Source organism: Pezoporus flaviventris, unplaced genomic scaffold (assembly GCF_033815535.1).
Source record: "Pezoporus flaviventris isolate CSIRO_AGI_PZ_B2104156 unplaced genomic scaffold, CSIRO_AGI_Pfla_v1 ptg000079l, whole genome shotgun sequence".
NCBI lineage: Eukaryota > Metazoa > Chordata > Aves > Psittaciformes > Psittacidae > Pezoporus > Pezoporus flaviventris.
Window position 1 is genome coordinate 2,882,629 of NW_026892627.1, and position 12,879 is coordinate 2,895,507.

General features: G+C 40.1%; 1 protein-coding gene across 3 annotated transcripts in view; it reads left to right on the forward strand.

Moving 5' to 3' along the window:
• CCDC13 (coiled-coil domain containing 13) overlaps positions 1-12,879 on the forward strand; it is a 31,458-nt gene that overhangs the window by 6,034 nt on the left and 12,545 nt on the right. Inside the window, exons 3-9 of one of the 3 annotated variants that reach the window (XM_061474407.1) lie at positions 169-317; positions 2,829-2,971; positions 6,383-6,469; positions 6,734-6,895; positions 7,998-8,102; positions 9,799-9,963; positions 11,257-11,433. In XM_061474407.1, the coding sequence (XP_061330391.1) occupies positions 169-317; positions 2,829-2,971; positions 6,383-6,469; positions 6,734-6,895; positions 7,998-8,102; positions 9,799-9,963; positions 11,257-11,433 (988 nt within the window). The remainder of the gene's footprint in view (positions 1-168; positions 318-2,828; positions 2,972-6,382; positions 6,470-6,733; positions 6,896-7,997; positions 8,103-9,798; positions 9,964-11,256; positions 11,434-12,879) is intronic. The other 2 variants (XM_061474408.1, XM_061474409.1) reach the window with 2 other exon arrangements.

A 12,879-nucleotide genomic window follows, 5' to 3' on the forward strand; every position in this document is an offset into this window, starting at 1 on the left:
TCAACTTGTGTTCTGAACTTTGGGATACACTACTTATTTCAGTAAACTCACACCTGGTAAGCTCAGCTCATTTAACATGCAGTCATTTCATTCTTTTATTTCTCGAAGCAACTATTTGAAGCACATTACAGTGACATTTACATTTGCATTATGGTTTATTTTTCCCAGGTTTCTTGAGGTTGAGAATAAGCAGCTCCAGGATCAGCTTCGGGAAGTCCGAGATGAGAACTGCAGACTGTACAAACTGTTGACAGATAAAGATTTTGAAATAAAGCAACTCCGGAAAAAAATACAGGAGGACAGATTGGCTTTAACAGGTAAATGCAGTAACTTTGTATTCTCACTGTGTTAGTTTGCTTGGTGATGATGACAGTAGAGGTAGGGTAAGAGATTCATTGTGAGCTCCTAGCAGTAAAATATTAATGTGGCATCTCTTTACCTGCTTTATGCTAAAAAGGAATGTATTAGTCATATTGTGATCACCTCTGTTGCACACCTGTAATGAGTTTCTGCTAGGAAGAATCAAAATTCAGGTTTCAGGTGAGAGACACTTGTTCTCTGTTGAGCTTGCAGGCATTTGCACTAGCACTGAAACCACTTGACTCTGACCTATGAAAATACTTAAGACACCTGACTATATATTTAGACAATGCTTAGAATTGCTTCATGAACTTGGCAAGGATCTCAACTGACACAGTTCTGCATTTGCTGAGTTTACAAAGCATCTTGCTTATGTAAGGAGTCTCATGGCGTTATTTGCAGAGGGAAGTTCCTCACAATGGTTTTACATGATAGTGCTTACACATGGAACAGCATATATGCTTAAAGATCTGTCCCTTCCTCTCTCCTTCAGTTTCACAATCCACAAAATATGAACACTACTACTACTCCTCCCTGTCTTACGGAGCTATTGAAAGGACCAAATGACTTCTGGTAGTCAGTCAGGTCAGATTTAAGGTGCAGAATACTGTTATTAATAATTATATGGCCCTTAAAAGAAGTATTAGGCCCTTTTGGGGTACACAGTGATCTCTGTTCCTCACAGATCTTCTGCAAACTTGCTGTTACTGGCACAAACCCACTTATGATTCATAGACATCTTATTTTGGAAAACGTTCTGTTAATATCAAAGAGCAGTGTTGCAGCTTTCTCGGCTTTGTGGTGCTAAATTCCTTATTCAGGCTCCTTTTTTTTGCGTGAACAGGGCACATGCAGGATGCTTGCTGAATGCTAAAATCTGGCTTCTAATGTGTCTTGGGGGACCTTTGAAACTTGGACTGTGCAGGCTGCCTTTCCTCCACTGGGTGCCACTGTTGTTTAGGACAGCAGAGATGTCCGGGCTAGCAGAGAAAGGGGAAACCAGAAATAAGCAGACCTAAATAACATTTAAATTACACCTTAATTCTTAAAAACTGCCAGTGGCTTGCATGTAGGAGAGATGATGAGCTATTACTGGGTCAGGACTAGGAGCCAGATGTGCTGTTGCAGCTTCTCTGGCTGACTCGTGTGCCAGCTTGTGGCAGTTTGCGCCATGGTTCTGTCTTTCCTGTCTGCAATGTGGCAAAGACTTGTCCACGTTGCTTGAGAATTAAAAGCTTTGATTAAATGTGTGCAGTGCATTTGATGACCATCACATGGAAGCACCAGCCTGGCTTTTGGTTTATTACTTAGTGATCAATTGCAGTCATTATTTATCATGAAAACTAAGAAAAAAGCAGCTTCTAGATAAGAAGGGAAAAACAAATCAGATAAAGGAATAAAAACAGTGAAAATGCTTTTATGTTCTCTACACATTTTTTAAATAGTGATATAGGCTTATATTCTGTTCTCAGCTGTATTCTGCATGCCCCCTTTAAAGTCTCTAGGGGTTTTATGTGATTCAGAATTCACTTTAAAGTGATCTGTTGTCCTTGCATACACCTCAGGTCTTGAACATAATCTTCACAATGTCAGCAGAAAAATTAATCCTTCAGAGCAGCTAAGGAGGATGAAGAAGTTAAAAAGAATGACAACAGCTGAGTTCAGTCTTCATATATTCCACCAATGTTGTGTTATTGTAGGCTCATATTCATTGCTGAGCTAGAGGTTTCTGTGGACATAGCATGCAATTATACTGATTTTACGCTCGTGTGAAAACTTTTCTTCACCTATGTGATGTGTGTCAATTAACAAAAGCCAAGAGACACAAAAGCTAGTCCTTGCTCTGACACTAATAAAACTCTCTCTGATGAGGAGGTGAATGAAGTGTCTGTTTAAAAAAGCAATTAAGAGAGTAATACAGTAAGACTCCATGTATAATCTCAAGGGATGTATAAATAGGCACAATGAAATTTCTTGAATGTTTTCCAGGAACCAACTGTAGTAGCGTGCCTGACCTTTCAGGACAGATGTCTAAAAAAGTTCACACCTCTGTTTCAGCAACTCCTCCAGTAGTAAACAACCAGCATGATGTTGTCTTTTCCTATAATACTCCACAAAAACCTGTTCATAACTATCCATCACAGCAGTGAGTAGGAAACATTTCTACCCTTTCTATGTAGTAATGTTGATATGACCAGTGCTGTGGCCTTCTGACATATAACTGTTGCTGAAGTGTGAAATGTGGCTTTGCTAGCCACAACGTGATGCTGACTCAAAGGACCAAGCAATCCAGCTGGAATCACTGGCGCCTCTTTTCCTTCTCTTGTTCATTTAAGTGCCTGGCACAGCTCTGAGGGAAATGGATTAGAAAATAAAAGTACATTGTGCACTGGACAGAGAACAAAAGCATCATCTATTCTGAATCTTCCCTGTAAGATATGTCCTTTGCTTTTATGTATACTTTTCAGGGGCGTCTGGTTTAGCTGGAGATGTTGCAGCTACTAAAATAGTTGAATTAGCCAAAAAGAATCGTGAGATAACTGCTGAGGCTGAGACTGAAAAAGCCAAAGTGAAGCAACTGAATAACAAAGTCAAAGAGCTGGAAAGAGAAGTGAGACATTTTTGTTGTTTGGTTGTTTTTTTTTTTTGTGTGTTTTTTTGCATGCTAAAACATAGAAAACTAGCTTTTGGGATAGAGGACATGTAGAAACTGAGTTAAATTCATGTTCCCATTTTGTATTTGCTCTTACATCCATGCTTGCTTTGAGTTCTTGTAATTTCTAGCCATAATAGGAGAAAGGGATGTGTGCCCTCAGCTGTGTTTTCACCTTTGCAGAAAGGAGGAGCTAGGAAAGCTAAATCCATAAGTTTCGATGACCCAAGAATATATGAAATAGTGATTAGGAATGTGTATTTGCCACACAGAGGCTTTTCTAGCACTATGGGAATGATATTTTTCTGATTTTATTTTTTTTGTGAGGAGAAGCTGATTTCATACCATTCTGTCTTACATTCCCACCTCATTAATGCCAGCCATGAACTGGTATTCTATTCTTCTAAGCTGTATTTGTCCAAGTAATGAAAGCTGCTTTCTAACATAAGTACTCCCAGAACTGAGATAGTAACAAACTAGATCATGTAAAACACCAAATCTTCATTCAGAGAAACTCATTTTTCTGGTTTAATATGAATTTTTCATATGTACTAACCTATAACAGGAATAATTTTACTCAGGTGACTGCTACAATGAAAATTAGAGGCCCTGATGGCAGTGTTTACTTTGTTCATTGGCTATTACTCCTCTTCCTTACACAATACTGGTAAAATTTTTGGTAATTTTTAGTCCTTTTATTTCTGCACTTTGCTTCCTTAGAAGCATAATTGAAATGGATCAATAATGTTTATCATGCTGACAAGTGTTTATCATTCTGATTTCATCTGTCACAATCAATTATCACAAATCATGCATTTATCTGAATTGTACCACATTTGCCTGAAAGTTGAAGAAATAGTAGATTAAACTTTGAGAACACCTGCATAAATCCAGAATGTTCTGGTCAAAAGCTGGCTAAGAAATGTCAGGTATAGCTAGGGACCTACAAAATCACACAAGGGGAGCAAGCCATGAATAATTTCAAGAAAAATCATGATAGTTATAATCCCCTACTTTCAGAAGTGTAATGATCATTATTCAAACAGAAACTTAAAGTATTATCAGATATTGACCCAAAAGAAAGGACCACAGACATTTCAGGAAAGGAAATCAAACTGAAAGCCAACAGAAATTTTCAAGAAACAGTAATTGCTGGTCAAAGCAGAGATGGACGTGTTAAATGTGAACTAATCTGCTCTTAGACACCAACACCATCAAAATCAAAACTAAACACAGCAAACTGTCTCATCTGAGACAAAAATGACCACAGCATGAACCCCACTGAAACTATGCCCTGGTCAGTGTTCTACATTTTCTCACAACCTCATTTGGAGTGGCTTTTCTCTAAACTAATGATGACTGGCTGAATTTGTGGATTGTACTTGTTCAGGAGAACTATAGGAAGATAAGGGGGCTGACAAGAAAACTGAAGAGGAACTTTTTACAAGGGTATGTAAGGATGGCATGAGGGGTAGTGGCTTTAAACTGATAGAGGGTAGATTTTGATTAAGTATTATGAAGAAGTTCTTCTCTGTGAAGGTGGTGAGGCGCTGGCACAGGGTGCCCAGGGAAGCTGTGGCTCCCCCATCACTGGCAGTGTTCAAGGCCAGGTTGGACGGGGCTTTGAGCAACCTGGTCTAGTGGAAGGTGCCCCTGCCTATGGCAAGGGGTTGGAACTGGATGAACTTTATGATCCCTTCCAACACAAACCATTCTGTGACAGAGAAGAGCTGTTACAGACGGAAACCTGCAGTGATTCATATCTCTTTAGTAGCTCTTAAGCTAAGCTGGATCACTGTCTAGACACACTCATCTTTTTCTATTGATTGTAGAAAGAACCAAGACAACTAAAGTGCCATTCAGTTGCCCATGCATAAGTGTGAAAGTACAATCTGAGATGCCACTTAAACCTCTTAGACACCCCTGCAGGGCTGTTTGACGTGACAAGACTGGCAGTGCTGGTGCAGTGGCTGAAGGCCTGCTGGGTACCCTCAGATCCTCAAATGGGACTAGGCAGCTGTGGATGGGCAACAAAACCAAGCCTACAGCCAGTTCATCCACTTGATGTAATGTAGGAGTCTACTGTGAGTGGGCTGAAGACTTACCTGACTGTGTTGGCCAGACTCCATTCTTTATAAAGACTCCCACACTGAAAACAAGGAACATGTTAATTTGTGATTTGAATCTCATTCCCTATGCTGACTTCTAGATGCCTTAAACCCTGCAAAATGAATTGTGGTGACACAATTGCATCACAATATGTACTTTCAAGGGTTGTTTTACGTAATTGTTAACTCTTTGCTTGTATGAAAACTCAAAATATGTAAATTGAAAGTGTTCTAACATGACTCTGTTCCCACAAATAAAATGGAAGGTGTGGCCATTGAGCAATCACTTATCAAAGGGTGGTACATGTAAACAAATGCTGCAGACAGATGTTTGCAGAAAACTGCCTAGAATTTAGCCTAGCAGCTGCCAACACTAGCTGAAATTTCTTATTCTCACTCCATTGACTAAAAAAATTTATGAACTATATAGAAGGGGTGGCCTAACTGTTGATTTACGTGCAAAGAAGGGGCAACATTAGAGCTGGTTCCAAGTTGCACTCTGCGTTTCACCAATCATTTTAATGAAGCTATTCCTTTGTGCCTTTTTTTACTCAGGCAAATAATCAAGATTTTCCTCCCTCCTCAAAGAATGAAGTTTCAGCCCTTTAAAGCAACATTTCCTGGCCTTTTTAGCTCCAAATTACAACACTCCTGTCCAATAAGAAGTCTTTGCAGTCTCAACATAAGACATGGTTCAAACAAGGAGTGGCTTTATGTCTGCCTGCCTTTGCTGTAGCAAGCAATTAGATATATATTCTTCTACCTTAGAGCTACCAGCTAAAGAGAAATGGCCTTAACATCATTGCTAAATGTCAGTTGTAGGGCCATAGGTAGTCATTCCTTCTTTTACGTTCCTTTGGTGAGTAGGACTATGTGGTTTTTATTAAATATCCTGTACTGTAGTGCATTTACATTTATGTATATAAACACTTATTTTATGAACCTATGGTAATAAAATCCCCCAGAATTCTCCATACTTGATAGCTGATCCTGTCTCAGCAAGTCAGAGACATTTTCGGTGAATTTATTCCACTGTAAAGTAGCATATTTTACTTTGGGAAGTATTTCAGGGAAAAAAAATGCTTTCCTACTGATTGTGTTTAAAAACAAGGGAAAATGAAGTTGTTGTTTGGTTGTGTGTTTTGTGGTTTTTTTTTTCTAGAGTAAATAAACATCCATGTACTTTTTTGCTAATTAACATTCCATGGATTTATGCTCTTCACTGTATTTATTCTATAATAACAGTGCATTTTCTTTACAGTTACAGACAGCCGTAGAAAAAATGCATTGTCTTGGTGGTGATGCAGGAATCAAGCAATCAACTCTGAAGATGATAGAAGGAAACTTGGTACGAGTTGTAATTGAAGAGAGGAAATCAGAATTTGATACTTGGTTCTCTCCTGTTGTACCATCCTTTTCCTATGATAAGGACATATCCCTGTCACTAGTTTGTGGCCAAATTGCTCTGTTTGTATTGCCTCTATACCCTCAAAATTAGGGAAGGCATGGGTCTGGAAAAAGATTCTCTGATCCTGAGGGATCTGTGGATCTTAATCACTTCAGGTTTTCCTTAAGGACTGTGTTCTTACCAAGTACATTCTTCTCTTCAAAGGCTGAAAGTCCAGAGGTGAAAGCATTGCAAGAAAAGTTAACTGCAGCCAACTTTAAAGTGATGGAATATCGTAATCAACTCCAGTCTGCAAAGCAGGAACTGAAGATGACCCAAAAGGTACTGTTGCAGGATGCAGTCTGTGTCTGGGATCCTGTGCAAGAGGTATATTCTTGTGAAATCAGGCTTCTTTTCTTTTGAGCTTTGATGAGCCTCCATGAAATATTCCAATGAACCGTAAAGAAGGTATAGTGGTTGCATTGGGAAGATATACACATAGACACACAGATTTCATCCTCTGACACCATAGCTGGATGACTGTGTCTGTTATTTCTACTGCTATGATAGGTACAGGTTCTTCAAGGTTTGAAAGTCCCAGTTGAGCAGAATAGGTTCAAAGCATATGTTCAGGCACATTTCTCCTTTCCAAAACATTTAATTATGCATTTACTTTAAATATAGGCTTCAGTCCCATGGAAATCAATGGGATTAAAGACCACGCTTGAATTAGAGTACAGTTTGTCGGACTAACCTTTTTGATTCATGATGGATTTTAAAGTGTTTATGTGCTCTGTTTCCTTTGGTTTTGTTACTTTGTATAAGAACCTGCAATGCAGATCAGAGTAGAAATATGGTCCTAAAAATAGAATTCTGCTGACCTTTTTATAAATAATTTAAATGCTCTTCATACTAACTTTAGCTCTAGTTAATGTGGATGTGTTGGAATTGTGCAAGAGAGATTGGCTCAATTCCTGATTTGCAAGGATGTATATTAGGACAATAGTCTGTTCCTGTTTAGTTCTGGTTAAGTATTTATTATATCAAAAATAATTACATATGTTGACAACTGTCAGGACTGGTTAGTAAACCTTGATGATGAATTTGAAATCTTTTTTACAGAAGTAGCACAGTTTGCCACACAGCTATACAGCTAGAGAGTACAATTTGACACTCTCCATAGGCAGGCAGGAAAACACAGATTCATATTTTTTTAAAAAGCAAAGAATAATACTCAAACATATCAAAATACTGAAATGCCCACCTCAACAAGTAAAACTGTTCATGTTAGCCAAACTTCTACCCACCAACAGTATGTATTGAAATAATGATCTGGAAGAGTTTACAGCAGATGAGATGCTGAATATTGGATGCAGGCCACTCTGTATAGATTGTGTTTTGTGTTTATTGCTAGAGTAAGCAGCCTTTCCATGCCCCCAACCTGTATTAAAGCCTAGCCTTCTTGTTTATGTTAATTCTTTTTTTATAGCTTTTAGCAAATGAAGTTGGTGAAGATGTGAATATTCAAAGTCTGTTGACCAATTCTGGCAGCTGGCGTGGACGAGCCCAGCAAATTCTTGTCCTCCAAAGCAAGGTGAGTTAAGACTCTGCATAGTGCCATGTAAGCTGGGTACTGGGGTGCTCTTTCTAAGTACAGATATTACATTAGTTTAAGGTAAAGATGCTGTTAGTTCTTTATTACGTAACTCCTAACGTCTATACTTGCTTATAAGGTATGTCCCAGTACAGTGCTTACTGCAACTACATGGCAGTTTTCAATGTTGAAGAAAGCAACTGTTTGAATAAAACACTTTATGGTTACTTCTGTAATAGTTTTTAGGTATGTTTGTATGTGTCTGCACATTCATGTGTGTGTGTGGTGGCAGGGATGTTATATTCTAAATATGTGTTGATGTGTGCAGGGTCTTTCAGAGTTCCTGCAAATTATGTTAATTGGTCTATTGCAAACTTGCAAGCTTCAGCATTTAAGCTGTGAATCTTTCGTATCTGTGTCAAAGGAGAGAGTTCAGTGACCTTAGAGAGTTCTGGCAGTTAAAATCCCAGGATGTTGTGAAGGTGCCTCTCTCCACTGGGTAGAGAAGGAGCGCTGTTCATTGTCTGTGCTCTGGCTTAGACACCTTCATTCAGTGCCTAAAGTCAGATGGGAAGAATTGAGGTCAGATAAGATTTTCAGGTTGTTCCCCCAGGAACTTCACTAAAATCTTTAACTCTTGAATCTCTCCTGAAGGGCACAGCCTAGCTGAAATGTCAGCTCCAGACAGGGAGGCAGTTTTTTCTGCAGTTTAATTCTATGCCAACAAACTGATTTTGCACTGTGACTGAAATTGTTAACCTCTAATTTCCCTGGAGGAAATTATATTTTCCTTCCATTAAGGTCCCCTGGATGGAATTCATGTCAAGACCATAAGGACTGTACGCTAATGCAGAAATTTCTTTCTGAGGCAGTATCCTCAAGCCCCTTCAGTAGTCAGTGGTGATCTTGTAAATACAATCACTTGATCAAAAGTGAGGAAGGTGCATCTTATCTTAGAAGACACCTCCAGAAAAAGGCAGAGAAACTGTGCTGTAGCAGTGCCCATTTCTTTCTACTGACTGTAAAATAGATCTATAGCAAATAGCTGAGATGCAGGGGCTTAGTTCACTTGACTGCACATAGGTGTTTAATGCCAGCTGAGAGGCCACAGGTTGTCCCTCTGGCTTCTAGTCATCTCTCCAGAGGAGTATGGATGTCTTGTAGATCCTGCATCATGTATGTCTCCAGTATCCCAGGGCATCTAAACCAGTGCTAGGTACTCATGTTCAGCCTAGTGATCTGTGTCTTTGATTGTGGACATCCTGGATGGTGATTCTCCTAAAGACCAAGATGCTTAAATGTAGATGGGTGAGTGGGTGTTTGCTCATTTAGAGGAGATCTAAGGTATTATTCTGTTGTGCAAGTGTGTTTAGTGGCATTCAAGATGCTTTGGAGTTGTCTGCATGGCCTCCACATATGGCCCCAATAAAGCACGTATCTCCAATGTATCCTGAGTCTCTTGTAGGTCTGGTGTTACATCTCCTCCCTGCACAGATGTGCTAGATGTCTGCATATTTGTTAGCAGGTAACAAATTTAAATTTGAATGAGCAGACACTGCTCTGTGTTAGTTAACTATGATAATGTCAAGAAGTAATATGATGCTACTCTGAGCTCTCTTTGGTTATGTCCTCTTTGGTGCTGGACCACTGTACTCCTGGAAAAGGCTCTGGATATGTTGTCATTATTGCCCCCTAGGTTCGAGAGCTGGAGAATCAGTTGGGTCAAAGCAAGACCAGAAAATCACCGAGCAAGGTTGATGAGGAATTGCTGGCAGTTATTGATCCAAGGAAGTTATCAGCCCAAGAGAAGAACTTGCTGAAGATTCGCAGCTTAGAAAAAGAAAAGAAAGAAACTTTGGAGGTAAAACACTGTGAGTTGAGAGAGGTCTGTTTGGGTGTACAGTATGTAATAACTTGCCTTACCTTACCTTCAAGGTGTACATTATAACCCACCCAAGGATCATTTCACCCAAAACCCACCTGGTTTTTGATCTACTGGAGGGAATTCTGCCACACTTCACAGACTGTGCAAAAGGCTTCCACACTTGAGATCTGTATTGTAGTCTTGGGTGGACAGGATTGTACATGCCTCTGTAGTACAAGATTTAGTCTTCACCTCTGCTTCTGTCTTCAGCTTGGGGACCCCAGCATAAGAAGGATATGGGCCTGTTGGATTGAGTCCAGAGAAGGCCATAAAGTTGATTAGGTGCCTGGAGCATCTTTCCTATGGAGACAGGCTGAGAGAGCTGGGCTTATTCAGCCTGGAGAAGAGAAGGCTCTAGAGAGATCTTAGAGCAGCTTCCAGTGCATAAAGGGGTAACAAGAAGGGTGGAGAGAGGCTTTTGACAAGGGCAGGTAGGGACAGGAGAAGGGGAATGGCTTTAAACTGACAGAGGGGAGATTTAGATTGGATATTAGGAATAAATAATTTACTGTGAGGGTGGTGAGACACTGGCAGAGGTTCCCCAGAGAAGCTGTGGCTGCCCCATCCCTGGCAGTGTTCAAGGACAGGTTGGACGGGGTTTGGAGCAAGCTGGTCTAGCAGAAGGTGTCCCTGCCTATGCAGGGGACTTGGAACTAGTTGATCTTTAAGGTCCCTTCCAACCAAAACCGTTTTATGATTTACGTGTCAGGTGCATCTCTTTAGCCTGAAATGCCATCAGCTGACAACTGTGCTTGGTTAGGTGATGTTGGGAAAAGGGAGAGAGACCCTGGGTTGCAATACAGCTGGTGCTGGCTTTATATTAAAGGCATATGTAGAAAGAAGCCCTGCTACAGCTGCATCCAAACTCTGTAGCATCCCTCTTACACTTTGGCCAGATGTGCATTCTTCATGCAACATTAAATACAAACCAGGAGCATACAGAATTAGGTTTTAATACAAAATTATCATTTGCTTCTCGGCACATACTGAATTAACCCAGTCCACATCTATTCCTGAGCAGGCAGACTTTTTTTTTTTTTTTTGATACTGGCAAGCAGGCAACGAGTTGTAGCATTTGTAATTTCTACTTTCTTTGGGATAATATGGAATGCCAGTGCCATTTTTTATATTCTCCCAGGACATATGTGATTCCTCTAGCTCATCAGAGCACCTGGGGCTTGGTGATAGGCTATAACTGTCATTTCCTATGATGTGTTTGCATCACTGCAGAAACTCACTGGGGAATATGATGTTCTCAAAAAGAGTCATGAGGAAGTGAAAAAAACCCTTGACGCATCAAAAGCCAGGAACAAAGTACTGTGCAGTGAAGTGAAAACCCTGAAGGGACAGATCGTAATCCTGTTGGAGAAAGGAAAACATGACAATGAGCTCATAGACGCCTTACTGGTATGGTCTGACTATTACTGTTGGTCTCAGCCCCTGCATATCAGCCCTCTTTCTATAAGTGATGAAACATGATGTCATTTAATGACACAATGACACAGACAACCTTAGGGTGTACAGGAGCCTGATGAATCAAACTGTGACAGCCAGAGGTTTCCTAGGCAGCTAAAGCACTTCTGTGTTTTGGATCAGATCATGTAAAGGCTGCAAGACAGCACCAGGCGTGACACAGTTGCAGTGAAGTGGCTCTAAGCTGCAAGTATTGGAAGAAACATTTTGCAGAAGGAGGATTGAAATAGGATTGTCTAGTATGTAGAGGAAAGGCTTTATTCTTGGCCCATGAAGCTGGACAGTATTCTCTGTTCTGCTTTCAGCTTCATTGGTAGGTTTGGGTTTTTTTCTTAGAATTCCTGCAATTTTGCACTTTCAGTTGTTGTGTTACACAACCCAAAACACACAAGCTAAACCATGAGTACTAATCCATATGCGCATTCGCTGGAGATGAGATTTGACCTCTTCAAAACCAAGAGTATTAGCAGAGACTCAAGATGCAGTTATGCTGAAATAAATAGCTGCTGTCATGGTCTTGCAGGACGCTTTTGTCCTGCCGTGATTCTAAATAGTCTTCCCCAATTTCAATAATTAAAAAAAAAAAATAGAAAATATGCTGCTTTTTACTAGGGTTAGCTCTGTGTTTCTTGATCCAGCTCCTCACAAGTTTCAAATCACATTTCCTTGCTTCTTTAGGTTTTAGCTAATATATGCTTGTGACTGAGCTGGCATTCACCTTTCTGCATACCAGGCACCCGCGGGGAGAGTGGGTACTGACCAGCACATTAGGCAGATTACAGAGGAGTCAAATAACGGTTGTCACTTTTGCCAAGTCTTAGTGTCTCACTAAACTTATTACAGAAAGACACAAGTTTACTTGAGAAGGAATGGTTAAACTGTTTTATGCCTTACATCAAAGAAGCACCTTGCTTGCAGTTTGTTGGCCTGACAGAATCAACTATCTGACAAGGATGAGATTTGTCAGTGTGAGAAAAACTCCAAAAGCCACTGATAAAACAGCCTAGTGTTATAGCTGTCATCTCATACTTCCCTTATCTTTTAATGTCACTCACACAATCTGATCATGTTCTAATTTCATGAAAAGCACATTCAAATCCTTACTTTTATCCACTTTATGAAAAAATCACCTTCATTGTCAGAGGCCAGCCTTTCTTGCTTTATTTTCTGCTACACTGAGTAGCAAAGCTGCCAGCAAACTGAATCTCCCAGTTGCTTAGGTCTTTTCTACTTTCATTGTCCAGTCACTATAGTCTTGATATGACCAGCAGGAGCCAGTGGAGATGGACTGTCCTTACCCAGCCACATGTGTCTGGGCATTGCAAGTAGATGTGCTGTGCAGTCCTTTCAATGGATAAGTGCTGATGCAGTGATCTCGTG